The sequence below is a fragment of the Salmo salar genome, chromosome 10 (genome assembly GCF_965601325.2).
Source record: "Salmo salar chromosome 10, fSalSal1, whole genome shotgun sequence".
In the NCBI taxonomy this organism is placed as follows: Eukaryota; Metazoa; Chordata; class Actinopteri; order Salmoniformes; family Salmonidae; genus Salmo; species Salmo salar.
In genome coordinates, this window is record NC_138300.1 from 64,060,510 (window position 1) to 64,086,872 (window position 26,363).

The 26,363-nt window shown below is 41.1% G+C and overlaps 1 protein-coding gene across 1 annotated transcript in view; it reads left to right on the forward strand.

Moving 5' to 3' along the window:
* The first annotated feature begins 9,455 nt into the window (after positions 1–9,455).
* Positions 9,456–26,363, forward strand: part of LOC106560693 (forkhead box protein O1-A) — an 80,079-nt gene continuing 63,171 nt past the window's right edge. The window contains exon 1 of the mRNA XM_014123816.3: positions 9,456–10,394. Within this exon, the coding sequence (XP_013979291.1) occupies positions 9,798–10,394 (597 nt within the window). The 5' untranslated portion in view covers positions 9,456–9,797. The remainder of the gene's footprint in view (positions 10,395–26,363) is intronic.

The following is a 26,363-nucleotide window of genomic DNA, read 5'->3' on the forward strand; positions in this document are numbered from 1 at the left end:
TCGAATTGTTTGTAACTCAATTTGTACTTAATGTTGCTGCTACCATCTCTTATGACCGAAAAGAGCTATCTGGACATCGGAACAGCGATTACTCACTTCAAACTGGACAAATATTTTTAATTAATGAGTCCAACGCGAAGAATATACTGCTTTGTCAAGACTCGAGCGTACCAGATGAGCTAAATGCCTTTCATGCTCGCTTCGAGGCCAGCAACACTGAAAAATGCATGAGCGCATCAGCTGTTCTGGATGACTGTGTGATCATGCTCTCCCTAGCCGATGTGAGCAAAACCTTGACACAGGTCAACATTCACAAAGCCGGATTACCAGGATGTGTACTCAAGGCATGCGCGGACCAAGTGTCTTTACTGACATTTTCAACCTCTCCCTGGTCAAGTCTGTAATACCAATATGTTTCAAACAGATCACCATAGTCCCTGTGCCCAAGAAAGAGAAGGTAACCTGCCTAAATGATTACTGCCCCGTAGCACTCATGTCGGTAGTCATTAAATGCTTTGAAAGGTTGATCACACCATCATGCCAGAAACCCTAGACCAACTCCAATTCACATACCCCCCCAACAGATCCACAGATGACGCAATCTCAATCACACTCCATACTGCCCTTTCCCACCTGGACAAAAGGAATACCTATGTGAGAATGCTGTTCATTGACTACAGCTCAGTGTTCACCACCATAGTGCCCAAGAAGCTCATCACTAAGCTAAGGACCCTGGGACTAAACACCTCTCTCTGCAACTGGATCCTGGATTTCCTGACGGTCCGCCCCCAGGTGGTAAGAGTAGGCAACAACACATCTGCCATGCTGATCCTCAACATGGGGGCTCCTTAGGGGCCCGTGCTTAGTCCCCTCCTGTACCCCCTGTTCACCCACGACTGCGTGGCCAAACACGACTCCAACATCATTATTACGTTTGCTGACAACACAACAGTGGTAGGCCTGATCACCAACAACGAAGAGACAGCCTAAAGTGAGGAGGTCAGAGACCTGGCAGTGTGGTGCCAGGACAACAACCTCTCTCTCAATGTGAGCAAGACAAAGGAGCTGATCGTAGACCATAGGAAAAGGAGGGCCGAACAGGTCCCCATTAACATCGACGGGACTGAAGTGGAGCGGATCGAAAGTTTCAAGTTTCTCGGTGTCCACATCACCAACAAACTGTCATGGTCACACCAAGACAGTTGTGAAGTGGGCACGACAGCACCTTTTCTCACTCAGGAGATTGAAAAGATTTGGCATGGGTCCCCAGATCCTCAAAAAGTTCTACAGCTGCACCATGGAGAGCATCCTGACCGGTTGCATCACCGCCTGGTATGGCAACTGCTCGGCATCTGACTGTAAGGCACTACAGAGGGTAGTGCGTACAGTCAAGTATGTCACTGGGCCAAGCTTCCTGACATGCAGGACTAGGCAGTGTCAGAGGAAGGCCCAAAGAATTGTCAAAGACTCCAGTCACCCAAGTCATGGACTTTCTCTCTGCTACCGCACAGCAAGTGGTACCGGAGCGTCAAGTCAAGGACCTAAATGCTCCTTAACAGCTTCTACCCCCAATCCATAATACTGCTGAACATCTAGTCAAATGGCTACCCAGACTATTTGCATTGCCCCCCTCCCTCTCTGTTGTCATGTGTGCATAGTCACTTTAATAACTCTACCTACATGTACATACTACCTCAACTAACCGGTGCCCCCGCACATTGACTCTGTATCAGTACCCCCCTGTATATAGTTTCGCTATTGTTATTTTACTGCTGCTCTTTAATTACTTGTTACTTTTATCTTTTTTTAAACTGCATTGTTGGTTAGGGGCTCGTAAGTAAGCATTTCACTGTAAGGTCTACACCTGTTGTATTTGGCGCATGTGACTAATAAAATTTGATTTGATTTTGATTTGACTGTCAATTACCCCACTATCAGCGGCGTTTCTCTTCAATCTACCCTGGCTGTCCTATCCCAGCGTTCAGCACAAGACCAAAAGCTGCATCCCTGCGCTTTTCTCTTCTATCGTCTCAACCCTACAGAAAGAAATTACTTGCGGTGAAGATGGCATTGGAGGAGTGGAGGCACTGGTTAGAGGGGGTGGAACACCTATTCATTGTATGGACAGATTACAAGAACCTGGAATATCTCTGCATCGCCAAGAGCCTCAACTCCAGGCATGCTTGATGGGCCCTGCTGTTCACCCGATTCAACTTCACCATTTCGTATCGCCTGGGGTAAAAGAATGTGAAGCCGGATGCGCCGTCACGCCTATATAGCCCCACTGCTACACCATGGGACCCCGAGACCATCCTCCCTACCTCTTGTCTCGCGGCTGCACTCATCTGGTGTATAGAGAACTGGTTCCATGAGGTGCAGAGTTCGGGGTCCGGTGGTGGGGGGCCCGGCTAACCGGATGTTTATCCCGGTCTCTGCCATTCATCAGTTCTGGAATGGGCACATTCCTCTCGACTGGCCTGCCATCCTGGCTCCCGTCGGATGCTGACCTTTGTACAACAACATTTTTGGTGGCCCACCTTGGTTCCTGACGTCTCTGCGTTCGTCGCCGCCTGCACCGTGTGTGCTCAGAATAAGAGTCCTCAGCAAGCTCCGTCTGGCCTCTGTCAACCACTTCCCGTCCTTCACCATCCCTGGTCACATATATCCCTGGACTTCGTCACTGGTCTCCCGCCATATGATGGCAACACGTATGGTGGACCGGTTTTCCGAAGCCGCCCATTTCATTCCTCTCCCCAAGCTACCCTCAGCCAAGGAGATGGCCCAGCTCATGGTGCAGCACGTCTCCGGTATCCATAGACTTCCGGTGGACATGGTCTCTGACTGGGGTCCTCAGTTCTCGTCCCAAGTCTGGAAGGCGTTCTGCACGCTCAGTCTGTCCTCCGAGTTCCACCCCCAGTCTAACGGCCAGTAGGAGCGAGCCAATCTGGACCTGGAGATGACTCTACGCTGCCTGGTCTCCGTGGGTGGGTAGAGTACATCCGCAACACCCTCCCTGGCTCAGCCACTGGCCTCTCGCCTTTTGAGTGCTCCCTGGGATATCAGCCCCAGCTCTTCTCAGAGCAAGAGGGATCTGGGATCTGCCAATCCGGGTAAAGTCCCGCAAACTGTCCCTCCATTTTATTAGCCCTGTATACAGTTGAAGTCGGAAGTTTACATACACTTAGGTTGGAGTCATTAAAACTCGTTTTTCAACCACTCCAAAAATGTCTTGTTAATTAACCTCTTACATCTAGACGTTCCGCTAGCGGAACACCTGCTCCAATATCCAATGATAGGCGTGGCGCGAATTACAAATTCCTCAAAAACACAAAAACTTCAATTTTTCAAACATATGACTATTTCACAGCATTTTAAAGACAAGACTCTCCTTTATCTAACCACACTGTCCGATTTCAAAAAGGCTTTACAACGAAAGCAAAACATTAGATTATGTCAGCAGAGTACCCAGCCAGAAATAATCAGACACCCATTTTTCAAGCTAGCATATAATGTCACAAAAACCCAGAAGACAGCTAAATGCAGCACTAACCTTTGATGATCTTCATCAGATGACACACCTAGGACATTATGTTATACAATACATGCATGTTTTGTTCAATCAAGTTCATATTTATATAAAAAAACAGCTTTTTACATTAGCATGTGACGTTCAGAACTAGCAACTTCCGGGGAATTTGCTAACAATTTACTAAATTACTCACAATAAACGTTCACAAAAAGCATAACAATTATTTTAAGAATTATAGATACAGAACTCCTCTATGCACTCGATATGTCCGATTTTAAAATAGCTTTTTGGTGAAAGCACATTTTGCAATATTCTAAGTACATAGCCCAGCCATCACGGGCTAGCTATTTAGACACCCGGCAAGTTTAGCCTTCACCAAAATCAGATTTACAATTATAAAAGTTTGATTACCTTTTGTTGTCTTCGTCAGAATGCACTCCCAGGACTGCTACTTCAATAACAAATGTTGGTTTGGTCCAAAATAATCCATCGTTTATCCGAATAGCGGCGTTTTGTTTGTGCGTCCCAGACACTATCCGAAATGGTAAATCAGGGTCGTGCGCATGGCGCAATTCGTGACAAAAAATTCTAAATATTCCAATACCGTACTTCGAAGCATGTCAACCGCTGTTTAAAATCAATTTTTATGCAATTTATCTCGTAAAAAAGCGATAATATTCCGACCGGGAATCTCCTTTTTGGCAAACAGAGGAAAAATCACAAAGATGGGGGCGGCCTATGCCCACAGTCCCTTGATCGGCCACTTGAGAAAGGCGATAATGTGTTTCAGCCTGGGGCTGGGATGACGACATTCAGGTTTTTCCCGGGCTCTGAGCGCCCATGGAAGACGTAGGAAGTGTCACGTTAGAGCAGAGATCCTTTGTAAAAGATAGAGATGGCAAAGAAGTTCAAGAAATGGTCAGACAGGCCACTTCCTGTAAAGGAATCTCTCAGGTTTTGACCTGCCATTTGAGTTCTGTTATACTCACAGACACCATTCAAACAGTTTTAGAAACTTTGGAGTGTTTTCCATCCAAAGCCAATAATTATATGCATATTCTAGTTACTGGGCAGGAGTAGTAACCAGATTAAATCGGGTACGTTTTTTTATCCAGCCGTGAAAATACTGCCCCCTAGCCATAACAGGTTAACAAACTATAGTTTTGGCAAGTCAGTTAGGACATCTACTTTGTGCATGACACAAGTAATTTTTCCAACAATTGTTTACAGACAGATTATTTCACTTATAATTCACTGTATCAGAATTCCAGTGGGTCAGAAGTTTACATACACTAAGTTGACTGTGCCTTTAAACAGCTTGGAAAATTCCAGAAAATGATGTCATGGCTTTAGAAGCTTCTGATAGGCTAATTGACATCATTTGAGTCAATTGGAGGTGTACCTGTGGATGTATTTCAAGACCTACCTTCAAACTCAGTGCCTCTTTGCTTGACATCATGGGGAAATCAGCCAAGACCTCAGAAAATACATTTTAGACCACCACAAGTCTGGTTCATCCTTGGGAGCAATTTCCAAACGCCTGAAGGTACCACGTTCATCTGTACCAACAACAGCACGCAAGTTTAAACACCATGGGATCATGCAGCCGTCATACCGCTCAGGAAGGAGACGCGTTCTGTCTCCTAGAGATGAACATACTTTGGTGCGAAAAGTGCAAATAAATCCCAGAACAGCAGCAAAGGACCTTGTGAAGATGCTGGAGGAAACAGGTACAAAAGTATCTATATCCACAGTAAAATGAGTCCTATATCGACATAACCTGAAAGGCCGCTCAGCAAGGAAGAAGCAACTGCTCTAAAACCGCCATAAAAAAGCCAGACTACGGTTTGCAACTGCACATGAGGACAAAGATCGTACTTTTTGGAGAAATGTCCTCTGGTCTGATGAAACAAAAATAGAATTGTTTGGCCACAATGACCATCATTATGTTTGGAGGAAAATGGGTGAGGCTTGCAAGCAGGGGCGAAAATCTGATATCAACTTTGGAGGGGACAATTACATGAAATTTTCTCAAGAGCAATTCCTGAGGGGGACACCAAAAGTAGTGCTGTAACACATAGCCTACATTGTAATATGGTAAATGTATATTGAGGAACCAAAGAAATAAGGTGTTTCCCGTACTCCTAACTACCGGTACCCAAAACTACACAACTAATCACAACAGCAATACCATTGCCTTTAACAAATCTTAGTTCAGTCACCAGTTTAAGTTGAGAGTGGGGGTATCCATGGCATTTTCCAATTATGTTCCTATTTTACAAGTCAAAAAAATTGAGAACCTTTCATAATGTTGCCAAACAAAGACTCAACAAACTTACCTGAGACTCCCTGTCTCTGCCAGTCTGTCCCTGCATATCTGTCCCCAACTCTGCTGTCTGTGTGCCATCTGTTGCCTGCTCTGCCTAATGACATCATTGTGAAACATTTCCATTAGAATTTAATTTCTTTCTTATGAACATTTTATCAACTAGTCTTTGAGATATTAGGCTACTAGGGTTCTTACTTTGCGTTTTGGTGTATTGAAAAATACTCTGATGTCCGTCTTTTATTTTTCTGCCATTTTTCTACCTGGCTGGCTGGCTGGCTACACACACAGTGTGTAGGTTATTTACAGTAGGAGATGGGCTTCTATCATCTTCAATCATTCTATTTGGGCTTCGATCTAAAAGGTAGCTAGCAAATGTGAAACGGATCTAAATGTCAAGAGTTGACAGCTGTATGAGTTCACCATTTACACAACATATGCTGCAACCTTTTGAAATGTTAATAGTTTGTTTCATATTGGCTGGCTTCCAACAATAGCTGAATTTGCAAAGCTAGTGAGCACCAATTCAGTTTCAGTGATGTTTGCTATAATCTTTGCTACACGGGTTAAATAAAGGTGAAATAAAATAAATAAATAAAAGTTCACTTGCGACAATTTAGCTTTTGCAACGAGACCATTAAATATATTTAAGACAATGGTAGAAGAGAGTGTAGTTCTGTTCAGTTTGGATTTCAGTTTATCGCTAACCTTATCACAGGGACTTTGAAGCACTAACTTACATCATCTGCATGCTGATTCCATCTTTGACGACGCCACATAAATGGAATAGGTACTAGCTAGCTTAATAGTTAATATTTGTGCGCTAGCTCTGCATATTCAGCTAGTGTGTGTGCGCGATTGACTGGATTAACCTCACGTCAGTGACGTGCATTGAGTGCCTTTCCGACAGTAGATACGACCTCTCTGTTACCTAGCAAGCTAAGGAACTGGCAGTGGATCAAACCATTGTGAGGCAAAGGGTGGGGGGTTGCAATCTTTTGAAACTTAAAAACGCACTATTAAGTGTCTATAATCAGCACAATTGCTTTCATTGCGTATTATTAATATTATTTAAATTACATAGTTATGTTTCAGTGATATATTGGGGGGGACAAATCATATTTTTCCGAGGATGGGGGGGTTGTGTCCCCCCCGTCCCCCCCGGGATTTCCGCCCCTGCTTGCAAGCCAAAGAACACCATCCCAACCGTGAATTACGGGGGTGGCAGCATCATGTTGTGGGGGTGCTTTGCTGCAGGAGGGACTGGTGCTCTTCACAAAATAGATGGCATCATGAGGGAGGAAGATTATGTGGATATATTGAAGCAACATCTCAAGACATCAATCAGGAAGTTAAAGCTTGGTCGTAAATTAGTCTTCCAAATGGACAATGACCCCAAGCACACTTCCAAAGTTGTGGCAAAATGGTTCAAGGACAACAAAGTCAAGGTATTGGAGTGGCCATCACAAAGCCCTGACCTCAACCCTATAGAAAATGTATGGGCAGAACTGAAAATGCGTGTGCGACCAAGGAGGCCTACAAATCTGACTCAGTTACACCAGCTGGTGTTAGGAGGAATGGGCCAAAATCCCTCATGTTATTGTGGGAAGCTTGTGGAAGGCCACCCAAAACGTTTGAGCCAAATTTAACAATTTACTCAAATACTAATTGAGTGTATGCAAACTTCTGAACCACTGGGAATGTGATGAAAGAAACAAAAGCTGAAATAAATAATTCTCTCTAGTATTATTCTGACATTTCACATTCTTAAAATAAAGTGGTGATCCTAACTGACCTAAGACAGGTATTTTTACTAGGATTAAATGTCAAGAATTGTGAAAAACTGAGTTTAAATGTATTTGGCTAAGGTGTATGTAAAGTTTTGATTTCAACTGAATATACTGTATATAGGTTTTTTTATTTTTTATATTTCTCTTTTTGTCACGTCCTGACCAGTATAAGGGGTTATTTGTTATTGTAGTTTGGTCAGGACGTGGCAGGGGTTGTTTGTTTAGAGTGTTTCGGGGTTTGTTGGGCTATGTTCTTTGTTAGTCTATTTCTATGTTAGTTCTAGTATGTCTATATCGATGTGATGTTTATTGGGTGGACCTTCAATTGGAAGCAGCTGCTCCTCGTTGCTTCTAATTGAAGGTCCTATTTAAGAGGGGTGTTTTTCTATGGGATTTGTGGGTAGTTGTTCCTTGTTTGGTGTTTGTTGCACCTGACAGGACTGTTTCGTTTTGTTCTTTTTTGTATACGTATTTAGTTGTTTCTCCTTCTTCAAAATAAAAAGAAGATGAGTATAGATATTCCCGCTGTGTTTTGGTCCAATCCATACGACAACCTTGACACTTTTTTTATGAATATATCTAACAACAACAGATTAGACACATTTTGGCCAAGCTATCCGTGGAATAAGTTTAGAGGGTGTATTACATTGTATTATACATTGTATTATACATTGTATTATATTTTATATCTTCAGTTTATGTTCTTAACCCTGGGCATCATTAATGCACTGTAATGTAAAGCTAATATCCTGAGTTGCCTCATGAGCATAGTTCAACTGTTTTACCCCAACCCAAATTGTAAGCTTGTAAATGTAAACAAACACTGTATAGGCTCAAAACATTGTTAAAAATATAATTTTGATATCATGGGATGGTCAGTCCTTGCATCCGTAGTTCTGTCTATGAATTTGAGAGTGTTTATATTTCTCCAGGCCCATCCCTCAGCTTTTTACTAAAACAGAGGCTTGTAGAATTTCAGGAAATTAGCTTGAAAACGGCAACATTTTTTATCTTATGCCAAGAGGTGGGCATTTAAAATCTTCCTTCCCTGGTCTTGAGACCTGGTTCGTCCGGCCATGCACTGCCGAAGTCATAGTACAACTCCTTGTATGCTATTCCTATCTCACTCGAGTTAGGGGATCCCTGATGAATTTGCTATCACAAAAGGGGTCCCCGGCCCCAAAAACATTGAGAACCCCTGCCATAAGTCATAGCAAAATATGTAGAATTTCAGGAAATTAGCTTTAAAACGGCAAAAACATCTCTCCACCCCCATAGCAAAATGTGTAGAATTGCAGAATATGTGCTGTAAATTTGCCAATATTTCTCTCCACTCGAACCAAATCTCACTTAGGGCCCCCAAAAGGATAGAGCCAGCCATGCTATGTGTTATAACGGTTTATTACATATACCATTCTATAACATGTTTATTACATTTATAAGCTATATATAATAAAGAAAATATAACAGTTAATAGTATATAGACTTTATTAATACTTTTATAAATCCAAGGCTTGTCCAAAATTATATAAAGTATCTTAGGCATATACTTAATAACATTGACACGCCAGACAACTTTCCACTAAGAAGTAGGCAAAAAATGTTTTGACAGACATAACTCGAAAACACATTGTTCTAACCCGCTTGCACTTCCTTCAACATTTTCCATGTTTAAACGTTTTAACTCATTGCCCTGGCCCCCGTTTTCAGGGTGGGAAATATTGTTCACGTTAGAATAAGAACAGAAACATGTATTATGTTAAAACGAAGTCCTGTTTACCTTATGCACATACCATTGGTGGCCGCTGACTGTCACTCAAGGTCTTAGTGGGTGTTACCAGTTGACTTCGTAGGACTTACGAACGTAATAGATGTGTGATTGACAGTAGACAACGACAGTCAGGCGCGATAGACTCTACGAACAGAACACAGATACACTTTGCCTGTCAACGCGCAGTTTTAGATAAAGGACATCAGGAGTGAGTTGTATTTTTTATTCCATCATCGCAAACAACCGGTCAACTAGTGCCTTCAATCAGAGTTCATGAAGAAGTGACGACGCTTTTTACACTTTTACATTTGGTGCCTGGACGGGACGATTCATTGCGTGTCTTTATGTGACAGTTGAGCTATTTGTCCGTTTACTTTAGAGATGGCAGATTTACCGCTGCCGCAACAGTTGGTTGATATAGACCCGGATTTCGAGCCGCTCTCGAGGCCCCGGTCATGCACCTGGCCTCTGCCTCGACCAGAGTTCATCGAACCGGCCTGCTCAAACACATCTTCACCGGCGCCTTCAGTCAAGCAGGAGCCTGTCGAATACATCAGTAACCTCCGTTTTTTAGAAGAGTCAGAGGACTACCCGGAGGATCAGAAACCGCTCGTTTTGTGCAATGATTTTCAGTGCCAGGGGAACTGCATACACCCGCAGCAGGAGCAACAACATCCACAGCAGTTACAGCATCAGCAGCAGCACCCGTGTCCTCTGCTGCCGCACCAGCAACAGGTGCCCCCGGTCTCATCCCCTGTCGGGTCGATTTCGGTGACCGCCGCCGCAGCCGTGCAGAGGAAAAGCAGCTCGTCGCGTCGGAACGCCTGGGGCAATATGTCCTATGCGGACCTCATCACAAAGGCGATAGAGAGCTCACTGGAGAAGCGACTCACCTTGTCTCAGATCTATGACTGGATGGTGAAGAGTGTGCCATATTTTAAGGATAAAGGAGACAGTAATAGCTCAGCAGGTTGGAAGGTAAGCAATAATGATCAGTTCTTACGTGATATCTATATAACATTATGCAGGCCTATTTTATAGCCAACGCGTTTTGTAATTAAACCCTGTTTAATTTTTCAAGTCAATAAAATTACGAGGTTTAATGCCAAGAATGGCCCACTTCATTAATTCACTGTGTGCCACAATGTCCTGCAGTGCAGCATCATGGATAGATAGAGGTATTTGGGGATCACGGAGCAGCGATAAAAGACAAGAACCAAATTGTGTATAATTTTGAAGGACGGCTGATATTCCCCCACCTGTTGCTTGTACATGGTGCCGTGGTCTCACCCAGTGAGTACGGTGAGGTCGGTGGCTGGTTAGGTGTGTATAGTGTCTATTTTATCAATGCCAGATTTACTCACAAATAAATCTTGATGAAGCCCAAGTTCACCATACAACATATAACTCCAACAACCAGAGTGACATAGGCTATTCACCGACATTGACAAACAGTTTTCACCAAATGTAAATACCAAATGTAAATATCAAGCTATACAAGAAATAGCCTCTGATGGCGGCATATTTCATATCATCCAACAAAATGACACACTGCTCAACTCAGCTTAGCCATAGAATGATGTAGCCAATACAATGCATTTAGAAAATATTCAGACCTATTGACTTTTTCCACATTTTGTTATGTTACAGCCTTATTCTAAAATGGATGAAATAGTTTTTTTTCATCGGTCTACACACAATACCCCATAATGACAAAGCAAAAACAGGTCTTTAGAAATTTTTGCAAATGTATAAACCCCCTGAAATAACACATTTACATACAGTACCCATCAAAAGTTGGGACACACGTACTAATTTAAGGTTTTTTCTTAATTTTTACTATTTTCTACATTGTAGAATAATAGTGAAGACACCAAAACTATGAAATAACATATGGAATCATGTAGTAACCAAAAAAGTGTTAAACAAAACACAATATATTTTATATTTGACATTCTTCAAAGTAGCCACCCTTTGCCTTGATGACAGCTTTGCACACTCTTGGCATTCTCTCAACCAGCTTCACCTAGAATGCTTTTCCAACAGTATTGAAGGAGTTCCCACGTGTGCTGAGCACTTGTTGGCTGCTTTTCCTTCACTCTGCAGTCCAACTCATCCCAAACCATCTCAATTGGGTTGAGGTCGGGTGATAGTGGAGGCCAGGTCATCTGATGTAGCACTCCATCACACTCCTTCTTGGTGAAATAGCACTTACACAGCCTATGTGGTCATTGTCCTGTTGAAAAACAAATGATACTCCCACTAAGCGCAAACCAGATGGGATGGCGTATCACTGCTGAATGCTGTGGGAGCCATGCTGGTTAAGTGTGCCTTGAAATCTAAACAAATCACCTGTATTTTGGGAGTTTCTCACATTCTTCTCTGTAGATTCTCTCAAGCTCTGCCAGGTTGGATGGGGAGTGTTGCTGCACAGCTATTTTCTGGTCTCTCCAGAGATGTTCAATCAGTTTCAAGTCCGGGCTCTGGCTGGGCCACTCAAGGACATTTAGAGACTTGTCCCAAAGCCACTCCTGCGTTGTGTTGTCTGTGTGCTTAAGGTCATTGTCCTGTTGGAAGGTGAACTTTCACCCCAGTCTAAGGTTCTGAGCGCTCTTGTGCAGGTTCGCTATGTTCTTTGCTCCGTTCATCTTTCCCTCGATCTTGACTAGTCTCCCAGTCCCTGCCGCTGAAAAACATCCCCACAGCATGATGCTGCCACCACCATGCTTCATCGTAGGGATGGTGCTAGGTTTCCTCCAGACGTGACGCTTGGCATTCAGGCCAAGGTGTTCAATCTTGGTTTCATCAGACCAGATAATCTTGTTTCTCAAGGTCTGAGAGTGCTTTAGGTACCTTTTGGCAAACTCCAAGCAAGTTGTCATGTGCCTTTTACTGAGGAGTTGTTTTCGTCTGGCCACTCTACCATAAAGGCCTGATTGGTGGAGTGCTGCAGAGATGATTGTCCTTCTGGAAGGTTCTCCCATCTCCACAGAGGAACTCTGGAGCTCTATCAAAGTGACCATTGGGTTCTTGGTCACCTCCCTGACCAAGGCCCTTCTCCCCCGATTGCTCAGTTTGGCTGGGTGGCCAGCTCTAGGAAAAGTGTTGGTGGTTCCAAACTTCTTCCATTGAAGAATGATAGAGGCCACTGTGTTCTCGACGACCTTCAATGCTGCAGAAATGTTTTGGTACCCTTCCACAGATCTGTGCCTCGACACAATCCTGTCTCAGAGCTCTAGGGACAATTCCATCTACGGACAAGGATGATCAATGGAAACAGGATGCCCCTGAGCTCAATTCGAATCTCATAGCAAATGGTCTGAAGACTGAAATAAATAAGGTGTTTCTGTTTTTTATTTGTAATACATTTGCAAACATTCTAGAAACCTGTTTTCACTTTGTCATTATGGGGTATTGTGTGTAGATTGATGAGGGAAAATATGAATTTCATCAATTTTAAAATAAGGCTGTAATGTAACAAAATGTGGAGAAAGTCAGGTGTCTGAATAATTTCTGAACGCACTGAATATGGCACATTTCTTCCAACTAGTTTGCAATACAAACACCATAGACAGGTTGGTTGTTTAGCAACAAAACCAACGTGTGTGCAACTATGGTTCGGACAGGGTTGGCTTAAATTGTTGACAACCTGTAAACTATGTTTCATCGCCGATGTTTATTGAAAACATGAATGCATTTGCACAATTTGCACATGTTGTCTCTCAAATACATTGTAACTGTTAGCTATACGGCACATTTTAGCCGTATTAGCATTGGCATGAAATCAGTCAAAACACCTCAAAAGACATGGAATCAAGAACACGATGAAACTAGCTTAAACAGGTCACTTACAATTCCTCACATGACAGCTTGTCATTGTTGCTAACTATCTGGCCATCCAGAATCACAACAACACACTGACTTTAAAACATTTCAAATGTCAAAGTGTCATCAAAATTCTAGCTTGATAAATCAAATGCTTAAAAGCGATGTTGTCTATTCTCATGTTCATTCACAATTGAGAATAGCCTATTCTCAGACTTAGGTTATAGACCTTTTTTTTAACACCTTCTAAGGATAGAATATTTGGGAAATAAGCTACTGTAAATAACTTTAACTTTAATTTAAGATTTTATGATCTGCCTAGTAGGAGGATAGGTTATTGGCCATTTGGTTTTCAACCTTGCGTGGAGGGATTTTCCCGGCCCGTATGGGTCATTATTAAGCCTAAACTTGATTAAACTTGTCATTAAATGTTTCTATAGGCTATTGATATGGTTTGTTCTCTCTAGTTATTAGTCCCATTGCTACTGTACGTTTTTAGTCTATTAAAACAACTTTTTGAGATCGAACTCTGTTACATTCACAGTTTGATTGGGAGAAAGCCATGCATAAAACAATAAAAAACTAGCCTAACCCGCAACTAAAAATGCATTTGTAAGTCTTTCAGGTTGAACTTCTCTGTGATAAAGTGATAAAAATTATCAAACCTGGCTTTCATTTGAACACTGATATTGTAAGAAACGACATTCCTCTCATCTCTGACCGGCTGCCTGCTCCAGGTTGCTGTGTCTGTCAAGCCGAGTGTGGTGCCTGCGATCTGATGATATTCTGTCCATTCCTCTGATGAAGGTCAGGACGATACAGCAAATTTTTTAAACGTATCCTACTCCCCCAAATACACCCTCAGATAGTAGGGTCAAAATCAGGGACCAGCCATTATTGGCAGCAACCCTGGAGCAATTATGGTTAAGTGCCTTGCTCAAGGGCAGATCAAGAGACTTTTCATCTAGTCAGTTTAGGGATTCAAACTAGCAATCTTTCAGTTATGGGACCAACACTCTAACCGCTAGGATACCAGGGTACACCAGCATGGAGGCCTAAAGCAGCACCTAAACCTTTACCATGCCGTCACGTTAATCTGAGAGAAGTCATCTGACCTCCCTGTAACGCAAGTCCTGCTAACATGCCCAGTACACTCACACTAGGCTGTGAGGTCACAGTTTGTCTTGTGATTTAATGATCAGTTTCACATATTAAGTCTTGTGGGGCCTCAGTGTGTCTGGTGACTGTTACTAGGAATCAGAGATTCACACCAGCCTGACCAGGGATCAATAGCGTTCTTCCTGCTTTATGGCTCTCTGGTTTACCATGATGGCTAGCTAGATGTTCATCTTTAGCTCAGTTGGTAAAGCACGGCGCTTGCAACGCCAAGAGAGTGGGTTTGATTCCTAGACCACCCTTACGTAAAAATATGATGCATGCATGACTGTAAGTCACTTTGGATAAAAGCATCTGCTTAATGGCATATATGATAATTACCTGTATATTGTAATTATCAGGGTCTGAGTCAATTCTGAATTCAGTTGCAAATTGCGCTTTTTTTTTCAGTTCTTGAATTTGAATTGGCCACACCCCACAGGAAATGTAATTTCAATTTGAATTAAAACCTCTTAAATGTATCTAAATGTAATTGAAAATGTAATCTACGTAATCCCCAAAAGTAATTATTTATCATGTGAGGGCCATAAACAATAACTAGTAATGTTGTATACTCCAAGAAAGGTTCAAATCTCACCTTTCTGGTAAAAATTGTTATAAATTGCTGAGGTGTAGTCGCTTTTGAGGACAAAAGCTCAAGTACACAGTACAAATATGATACAAATATAATTTATTTCCTATTCAACAAAACTGTATGAATAAGGCTTGAAATGACTCATATCTTTTTAGTATATTCAATTTATAAAACAACTAACTATAAGATTTCACCTTCTTTATAACTGTAAAATACGTATTTGCATATTTAGCGTTAGAGAAGATGTGCATATTTTCTAAAGTTCTCTCTTGATCAAAACGTCGGCCCCCATTGCTGTCAACGTCTCACAGATATCTAGCTTGTCTTCCTGAAGTCATCTTTTTTTAAATATATATATTTCTTTTACCCCCTTTTCCTCCACAATTTCGATCTTGTCTCATCGCTGCAACTCCCCAACGGGCTCGGGTGGCGAAGGTCGAGTCATGTGTCCTCCGAAACATGACCCGCCAAACCGCACTTCTTAACACCTGCCCGCTTAACCCGGAAGCCAGCCGCACCAATGTGTCGGAGGAAACACCATTCAACTGACGACCGGGGTCAGCCTGCAGGCACCCAGCCCACCACAAGGAGTTGCTGGAGCACGATGAGCCAAGTAAAGCTCCCCCGGCCAAACCCTCCCCCGATGCTGGGCCAATTGTGCACTGCCCTATGTGACTCCCGATCACATCCGGTTGTGATACAGCCCTGGACCGAACCCTGGTCTTTAGTGACGCCTCTAGCACTGCGATGCAGTACCTTACACCGTTGCGCCACTCGGGAGGCCTGATCTCATCTTTCATTTCATATTAATCTCTTCCGTCTATGACAGACAGAAAGTGTTTTTTTGTTTAAAATCAATGAATTATTTCAGATTACTGACAAGAAATCGATCTCTGAATAAGCTACAGCGACGAAACAACACTAGCCTGCTGCGCTACGGTGTAAGGATTCCAGGCATATATGTTGTTAGTGGCTGTGACGTAGATTTCAGCCAGGAGTTGATGGGAGAGTCGGAAGAGCGAATGAAATGGTAGGAGGGACATCCCAGCTTCAAGTAGTGTCAGATTTCACATCCTGCTTCACATAGGCAGAAGAGACATACTCCTGTGTCTGTGAGAATCAGGGCTACCGCTCAATGCAATCAATTTTGAACTATGGTGTCCAAATATCAATTTTAAAGTGAAAATCTCTATCGGAACCGGTACCAGAACCCAAAACAGGGGACTTTACATATAAGAGAAGTGACATTTTTTATTAAATTCAATGAAATTCAAATGACTTATCGCCATAGTAATGTTTATTTTGACATGTAGCATAAGGTCATTTTTAAAAGTCATTCTCCTAAAACAATTTTAAATAATTAAAGTGGTCCGGCAACATTCTAAGATCATGTTGAGGGTTCAGGTGTCTATAATAGTTGATCATTCCTTTATTGTTTTGAAATATATACGTTACATATATATACGTTATTCTAACATGGATTAAATTAATGTTTTCCCTTATCAATCTTCACCCAATACCCGATTACGAGAAAGCGAAAAAATGTTTTTCGAAATGTTCGCAAATTTATTACAAATGAAAAACAGAAATACCTTATTTACATAAGTAAACAGACCTTTTGCGATGAGACTCGAAATTGAGCTCAGGTGCATCCTGTTTCCATTGATCATCCTTGAGCTGTTTCTACAACTTGATTGGAGTCCACCTGTCTACATAAGGTCCCACAGTTGACAGTGTATGTCAGCAAAAACCAAGCCATGAGGTCAAAGGAATTGTCCGTAGAGCTCTGAGACAGGATTGTGTTGAGGCACAGATCTGGAGAAGGGTACCAAAACATTTCTGCAGCGTTGAAGGTCCCCAAGAACACAGTGGCACCTAAAGGACTCTCGGACCATGAGAAACAAGATTCTCTGGTCTGATTAAACCATCAGACCATCTGGAGGAAACCTGGCCCCATCCCTATGGTGAAGCATGGTGGTGGCAGCATCATGCTGTGGGGATGTTTTTCAGCGGCAGGGACTGAGAGACTAGTCAGGATTGAGGGAAAGATGAACGGAGAAAAGAACAGAGAGATCCTAGATGAAACCTGCTCCAGAGTGCTCAGGACCTCAGACAGGGGCAAAGGTTCACCTTCCAACAGGACAACGCCCTATGCACACAGCCAAGACAATGCAGGAGTGGCTTTGGGACAAGTCTCTGAATGTCCTTGAGTGGCCCAGCCAGAGCCCGGACTTGAACCCGATCGAACATCTCTGGAGAGACCTGAAAATTGCTGTGCAGCGACGCCCTCCATCAAATCTGACAGAGCTTGAGAGGATCTACAGAGAAGAATGGGAGAAACTCCCCAAATCAAATACAGGTGTGCCAAGCTTTTAGCGTCATACCCAAGAAGACTCAACGCTGTAATCATGGTCAAAGGTGCTTCAACAAAGTACTGAGTAAAGGGTCTGAATACTTATGTAAATGTGATTTTTAAGTTTAGGATCTTTTATACATTTGCAAAAATTTCGCTTCATCGTTATGGGGTGTTGTGTGTAGATTGATGAGGTGAAAAAAACGATTTAATCAATTTTAGCATAAGGTTGTAACATACATAACAATGTGAAAAAAGTCAAGCGGTCTGAATACTTTGCGAATGCACTATCTTTAAAAATATCAGAATTCATTAGATCAAACACTGCTATATGGAAGGGAACAATCTAACATCTCATGACAAAGAAAAATACTGTTTGATATATTTGAGTTGTAAACAAACTAATATTTGAAATGGTATGTGTATTCTTTGCATTAATAAGTGGCATATATACTTTCGATAAAATATTTGCCAAATTAATGAGATTTTCACGTTTTATGTTGAATTGGTTTGAATTGCTTGGAATTCAATTCTACTTCCTTGAATTCAAATTCAATTCAAATTCTGCTCACTGTGGGGTGGGATCAATTAATTGTTTTAATTGAAATAAATGTAGAAATTCCGAATTGACCCCAACATTGATAATTATGTTACTAGAGATAATGGTAGTCTTCAGGGGAACCTCAACGTAAACAACAGCAGCAGCAGTACAACTTCAGAGAAGTTGACTCGTTTCTCAAAGCTGAAGTGTATTCTCAGGGATGTGAAGCACTCTGATCACAGCAGATAGAAATAGATTGAATAGAGCCAAGACAATTCCCTTTTATATTTAGTTGATTCTGTCTACACATTTCTCACAGCTGATCCTTTCCAGTGAAGAACATGTTTCTCCATTATAGGTGAACCAACTTGCTTATCATAAGTGCTTCATAGAGCATTCATTAACTATTCAAATGTACTACTTGGGTGCTTCACAAATCATAAAAAAAACGAATGGTAATAAAATGTACATTAACCTCTATGGGCTAGGTGGGACGCAGGCGTCCCACCCGTGGTGCACTCCATCAACAGCAGGTGCATTTCAAGAGCGGCAAATTTGAATCCAAATAAATGTCAAAATTCAAATTTTTCAAACATACAACTATTTTACACCCTTTGAAAGATAAACATCTCCTTAATCTAACCACGTTTTACGATTTCAAAAAGGTTTTACGGCGAAAGCATAAATTTAGAGTATGTTAGGACAGTACATTTACAAGAGTTGTGTGTAATGTTTTGTCAATTCAAAGACAGGGTCACCAAAACCATAAAACCAGCTAAAATGATGCACTAACCTTTTACAATCTCCATCAGATGACACTCCTAGGACATTATGTTAGACAATGCATGCATTTTTAGTTCTATCAAGTTCATATTTATATCCAAAAACAGCGTTTTACTATGGCATTGATGTTGAGGAAATCGTTTCCCTCCAATAACCGGCAGTCAAGTCAGCATCACAAATTAAATAATTAAAATTAGAAAACATTGGTAAAATATTATATTGTCATTTAAAGAATTATAGATTTACATCTCTTGAACGCAATCAACTTGCCAGATTTAAAAATAACCTTACTGGGAAATCACACTTTGCAATAATCTGAGCACTGCGCCCAGAAAAATACGCGTTGCGATACAGACTAGTCGTCATGTTGGGGAGATCTAAAATCGAAAATACTATGTAAATAATCCATTACCTTTGATTCTCTTCATCAGATGTCACTTCCAGGTATCACAGGTCCATAACGAATGTAGTTTTGTTCAAAAAAGCTCATCATTTATGTCCAAAAATCTCCATCTTGTTAGCACATGATCTAAGCCCGCCGGACTTCACTTCATGAACGAGGGGAAAAAATATATTTACGTTCGTTCAAACCTGTCAAACGTTGTATAGCATAAATCATTAGGGCCTTTTTTAACCAGAACATGAATAATATTCAAGGTGGACGAATGCATACTCTTTTATAACGTATTGGAACGAGGGTACCCAACATGAACTCGCGCGCCAGGTGTCTAATGGGCCATCATCGGTCCATGGCTCTTGTTCGGTCAGATCTCCCTCCAGAAGACTCAAAACACTTTGTAAAGGCTGGTGACATCTAGTGGAAGCAATAGGAAGTGCCAAAATATTCCTCAGCCCCTGTGTTTTTCAATGGCATAGGTTTAAAGGTAATACAACACATCAGGTATCCACTTCCTGTCAGAAAATGTCTCAGGGTTTTGCCTGCCAAATGAGTTCTGTTATACTCACAGACACCATTCAAACAGTTTTAGAAACTTTAGAGTGTTTTCTATCCATATATAATAAGTATATGCATATTCTAGTTACTGGGTAGGATTAGTAACCAGATTAAATCGGGTACATTTTTTTTATCCAGCCGTGCAAATACTGCCCCCTAGCCCTAACAGGATAAAGCCTTTATAAATGTTTGTTTGCTTAAAGCTGAATCTATGGACAGGAATGGGGGCCTGCTTAGAACTGACTCTCATTCACTCCACTACATAACTGAAGTTTTTGCTTATCAGTCTTGAGGCTGTTATGTTACTCTTATGGACATCAGGCACCCCTCCCTTCTTCAGGCTAAAAATAGCTGTGGAGGATTACCTGGAATTACCTGCGAGACAGATACTCCAGAGGTGTGTTTCAAGACGTAACAGTTATGGTCTGCCTACGTGTGCCGTGGAAAAACATTTGCCCTCGTTCTCCTTGTTAAAAGTCAGTGTCAACGTTCCATGTGGTCATGGGATGTTTCTTTGGATCCACTTTTAAGCTTTAGCTGTGGGTATGTGTGTCAGAGAGAGAGAGAAGAAATCGAGAGAGACAGAGAGAGTGAGAGGAACTAGAAAGAGAGACAGAGAGAATGAATAGACAGAGAGAGAGAAGAAAGAGAGAGTAGAATCATTTTTTATTCAGAAAAGCCAACCTGCTGCTTAACACTTCATGCTTTTCTGAAGTTGTACTACTGCTGTTGTGGTTCACTTTGAGGCAGAGGTTCTCAAAGTAGGGTCCGTGGATAGATCTCAAATAATTTATGAAAATAAAATAAAACGTTATATTTTTTTAAACATTTTTACGTTTCATTTTTTTTAATGAATATTACTAACCTACAACAGACAAAAACATTTTTGGCAAGGGATCTGTGGAATAAGTTAAGAGGGTATAATACAATAAAATGCAATGTAATATTATTAATCTACAATTTATGGTCTTAACCCTTGGCAACATGGGCCTAGGAGACTCACTGGATATTGGTATCCACAGTACTCCACCAATTATACATTTTTCAACTCAATACTTGTTGTATTCTCTTCTTGTTTTATACTTCTTTTTTATTATTACATAAATGCACTGTATTTTAAGCTTTAAAACTGCAAAGTCTTCTCTCTGTCTCATGGCAAAATGTGTAGAATTGAAGGATATTAGCTTCAATTCTGCAACAACAAAATATGTCTCTGCCCCATGACAAAATGTGTAGAATTGCATGAAATTAGCTTGAAAACTGTGAAAAAAAATCAGCCTTGCCCAGAAGCCGCTTTTAAAATGTTCCGTCCCAGGGCCTGAGACTTGGTGCGTCCGTCCATGCACTGCCGAACTTATAGTAAAACTATGAGTGGGTCCCTGATGAATTTGCTATCACAAAAGGGGTCCTCGGCTCTAAAAAGTTTGAGAATCCCTGCTCTGAGGTTCCTCTCTAGTATATAAAGGCTATTGTATTATGGTCTTCTTTTCAGTCCAGCATACAGTTATGATGGACTCAGCTCAGCCAAGACTGAAGAATAGTTTCTCTCCATCATAATCGACTTGCTAAAGAAATGTCCCAAAGTCATTTACACCACCTATACTGTATGCACATTTTATTTCAGAATATTGCATTTACTGTCCTTCTAAAGCAGAATAAATGCTATATTTTCTTACATAATCCTTTTTGACCCAATTTAACTATGCCTATAGACACAGTGTCGATTATGCTATGGTTTGTTTGTGTGTCAATCCTGAATGTTTGGTTCCTTTTAAACTCTAACACAAAAACACCTCTGTTTATATTAGTAATGTATTACTCTGTGTACTTGTCCATATTCCTCAACAGCACTGTTTATGTAGCAAAATACCCTGCTGCTGGTGGCTGTGCAAGTGTTCATCAGTCAGCATTGATGTGGCTGGTAGCTGGATGAACCTTGGTACCCCAGCAACTTTTGAATTCCAGAGGAGTGAGGGAAGAGAGTGGAGAGATTCCCCCCTGTCCAGTGATACAGCACGTGCTTTGGCCTCCCTCCTCTCTGTCACTCATTTTACTGACTTCTTTCAAAATAAACAAGTTCTAGAACCTCTGTTGGAAAACTAGAGCGAGAGCCCCGTAGCAGACTTATCTGAAAGTAAACAAAACAAAATACACTATCGGTCGATGCACATGATGATATTGTAGGACAAGAGAAGCACAAAAAATTGTGATTGAGTGTGTTCAGAGTTGGTCACGGAAAGATTTGGCATGCACTGCAGGTTATTGGCACCCAAACACACTGTATGACTCTCGTGGACACAATGACACGATTCCCTGTTGTTGTCAATTCTACAGCGCTCTGAGTTTATTGTGGTGTCTTACAGACATCCAGGCAATCAGAGAAAGCTTCACTCAGCTCTATTTCTCCACTTAGTGTTGGGTCACACATGAACAGCAGACAGTGACACTGCACTAGACTAGACAGTTGTAAACGTATTATAAGCCTCAGTGGAGCTGGTCTGGCACTAGGCCAGTTCAATAAGAGCTATCATAACGCTGGCAGAGGAAGTTGTCTCCTTTACTACAGCACTGTGAGCTGAGAGCAGGCTTGGGCTCAGACTAGAGGCCATATGTATCAAGCATTTCAGAGTAGGAGTGCTGATCTAGAATCAGGTCCCCCCTGTCCATATCATCTTATCCATTGTGATCTTAAAGGCAAAAATTACCCTAAATCAGCACTCTTACTCTGAGACGCTTGATAGGCTACATATAGCCCCTGGACTAGGGTGATTGACTGCTGTAAGTGTGTGGTTGGAAGAGTAGAGAGAGAGAGAGCAATGAGAGAGCCCAATGGATATTGCAGAATAACAAGAAGAGCATTGCTTTGGGGATTCGTCATAGAACAATTCTCCTCCTTGATGTTCGCCAAAGACATTCCTTAACGGCTTGTTTGTGCTTTTTAAGTAAAATGCCCCACCAAGGTTATTATAGTACACTAAAACTGCATCTAAAACTAAAACTAATCATGAATAAACTATTTAGTAAACTGAAATAAAATAATTAAGAAACCTGTTTGAAATACTTAAAGTATACTGAAACTATTATCTTTGAATCCAAAACGAACTAAAATTAAATAAAAATCATCATGAATTATATTCAGTTCTAGTTTTTTGGGGAACAAAAATCTAATGTGGGTTTCAAGCACATTGAGATTTACTTAATCATTTAAAGATAGACTCAGCGAGATTACGTTTCCACAAGCAGCACCTCAAGATATTGGGAGTGTGTTTGAGTGGTAAGGTTAAAGCAACCGATGGTACACGAAAGCCGAGGACTGAAGTCGGGGGAGGTGCATCTGCAACAGCTGAAAGTCAGATACTAATGTGGTTTTCTAACAGCATGCCTCAGATCAACATGGCAGTTTTGCAATTTTTTATAAAGAAAATCTATATTATAATGTCTAATTTAACGTGTATCTAAACCCCATATCACACATTACAAACTGAAATCATAATATAATATTATGTGTGTACACATTGTACCATCAGTTAGTGAGAGAGAGCTTCCAATATCAAATATTTTTGTATATATCCACTGTACACATAAATAATGGCAAATTGGTTCTTGTTTCAGTCATGTCTTTGCTCACATTTGTGTGGGTTAAACAAAAACATCAATGATTGGTTGACAATAGAGCCTTCCACAATGCAGGCGATGCTGCAGGAGGAAATTGGTGAAGAGCAACTGCAGAAACATGCAGTCGACTGCAGTCAAATCTTCATGACCTTTGATCCTAGGATTTTTGTAAAGTTCCTGCAGTTGACATGTAGACGCAAGTCTGACAATTTTATCCCCAGAATGCAACACACTTTGAAATGCTGACTTGACAAAAGTGATCTGCTCAAACGTGCCCATTGAGATTAGTAGACAGAGTATCTGCGCTACAAAGTGGTAGCCACAGGACCAAAATAGCAGAGAAGTTTAACCTCGCGCTTCAACACTCCTGGTTGTGGCGAAAATTTACCCACCACTACTGTTTACTTCATGCATCTATGTCATCTCGCTGAGTCTACTTTTAAACCTCACCTAACCTATGACCTGACCCATCACCTTATGCATTACTACCCCCCCCCCCCCCCCAAAAAAAAAAGCTACACAACACATAAATGGCTCCTAGCCTCCCACGTATAGGCTACTTTATGTCCCTAATACTAAAACTGAAATGAAATAATATAAAAACAAAATATGTTTTTATAAAAGTTAAACTAAGTAAAAACTAGTCAAGTAGATCTGAAAACTAACTGAAACTAAACTGAATTTCAAATAAAAATCGTAAAACTAATAGAAATAAAAACAAATATAAAAACATAAAACTCTAATAACCTTGGGCCCCACATACTATATTTTGGGACTCTAAACCAATTCCTCTGTGCGAAAGATATGTAAAAAAATATATATAATAATGCACAACAATATTCTTGTATGGATCGTAATTTTCTTTTTCAGTCAAAACACTTGGACTCTTACAAAATCTATTTCATGTTGTTTTTATTAGGCTATCTTGCCAGCGCTGACTGAGGCACAGCAGTGGGTAGGCTATGTGTTAATATGGATGTGTGAGTTCAGATAAGGTGACTTATTATAAGAGACGTTCTGCTACATAAATGTACTGGAATTGGAATGCCCTGGGCCAAAGTCTGCTGTTGCTGTCGTGGTAGTTAGTCAGCTCAGTGGTGATGACACGGGAGAGGCGAGCCGGGGAGAACCGACTCGGGAGGTGAGGAGGATCATGTGAGCTACACTACTAATTAGATCAGATACACAGACAGATGGACAGATGGAATAACAAATAGAAGAGGAGATGCAGACGCAGTTAGAAATACAGAATGACTGGTAGCTGTGGACTGACAAATAGTCCGGAAGACAGGCACAGATACGAACATGGACTCATAGAGATTAAGCCTAGCATTTTAACTCATCTCACACGTCTTTCTGTGCTTTACTTGTTTTCAATTTACTTTCTGCAGTAAATGCTTAATAGTTGAGTGTTAAGGAAGTTAATGTGCAGACAGACATACTTCTCAGCTGGCGCACCTCCTCTTTTGTGAGATGAAACACCAACCTTATGTCAGGAAATGCCTGCAGAGCTATGTGTGACTGACAGGCTGCTGGGGCTGAACAAAATCAGTTTCCCTTGTGTGAAAACTGTTAATGTACAAAACGGCTTGGTCACTGCATGAATTCTATAAAACAGCCCTTTTCCTCCTAAATATGTCTGAAATTCTTTGACATAGCCTGGGGGTGCATCGCAGCAAGGGTAGGGTAGGGACGCTAGGCGCTGCTAGTAGCCACAGACCTTATTTTTAGGCCTGAAAACCATAACTCAATTAAATGTTCATCTTACCTGCTAAAAAAAACAACAGTTTAGACCAGCATAAATTTTAAGCTGGTCGGATGCTTGTCAAGCTGTTGTGACCAGCTGGTGCTGCTGGTCGACCAGCCTTTGTTGTGTTTTTGCTGGTGATCAGTATTTTCAACACTGGTGACCAGCATTAGCTAAAACTAGCATCAAGTCACATTATACAGCCTTATGAAGTCATGATTCATTCCTGTTGAAATCCAACCAGAGTGGATTCCCACAAACTGCATTCAGAATGACTGCTAGTATTAGAGTAATACATGCGACTACCTAAACCATCTAAACTGGAACAACCATTTCAGTAACAGGTGAAATAAGTTAAACTAACACCTTAGATTTAGTTTAGAAAAATGTATGTTATTTATATTTGTCTAGTATAAGATACATGAATTGATTATTTAATCAATCAATGTACAGTACATGCAAAAACACAGATACTGGAACAAACAACTTAAAAAAATCTAACTGCAATAGAGCATGCTGGGAAATATGAAAATGACAGGTGTGGTTTTGCAGACCAGCAACATTCTGATTACTTGGGAGTCAGCCTCATTTGAGATTGGATCTCACAACTTCTCAGTTTCCTGCTTCGCCACTGGATCTGTGAGTATAATAAAGATTGTTAAAAGACTAGAACCAATAGACATTCTGTCATTTTTCCCTATGGGGGAACCCTTTTGGGTGCCACATAGAACCCTTAGATTTGTCCCTATAAGGGAACCCTTTTGAGCTCCATTCAGAACTCTCTCATGAAGAAGCCTCTGGTTCCAAGTAGAACCAATGACAAGTTCTACAGTTATACTTATAGGATACTTCAGCTATGCTTATGGCACACACTGTTAAAAATTACCTGTAATTTGATAGTAAGTTACCTGCTACTGAGTTGCCTACAGTTGAATGAAGGTGTGATTGTTGTAAAATGACTTGTTGTTTACCTTACTTTCACTGCTCTTACAAATGTAGGTGAAGGCACTGTGGTGGCTGGGTAATATTAGCATATTTGGGGGCATGGTCTAAAATATGTTATATTTGAGCCAACCGTTAGTGGAAGTGTTGTACCAGTTTAAATGGTTTTATCGTTATGTTGATGAAAGTCGAGCACCTTAGTTGACCATGCTCAGGTCTACAGTCTTGCTAAGAGCTTGTGATAATAAAGCATTATACTGTTAACCTTTCTGGCGCAGGCGTTCCGCTAGCGACCCACCTCGACAACATCCGGTGAAATTGCAGAGCGTGAAATTCAAATTATAGAAATATTTAACATTCATGAAAATACAAGTGTCATACATCAAAATAAAGCTTAACTTCTTGTTAATCCAGCCATTGTGTCAGATTTCAAAAA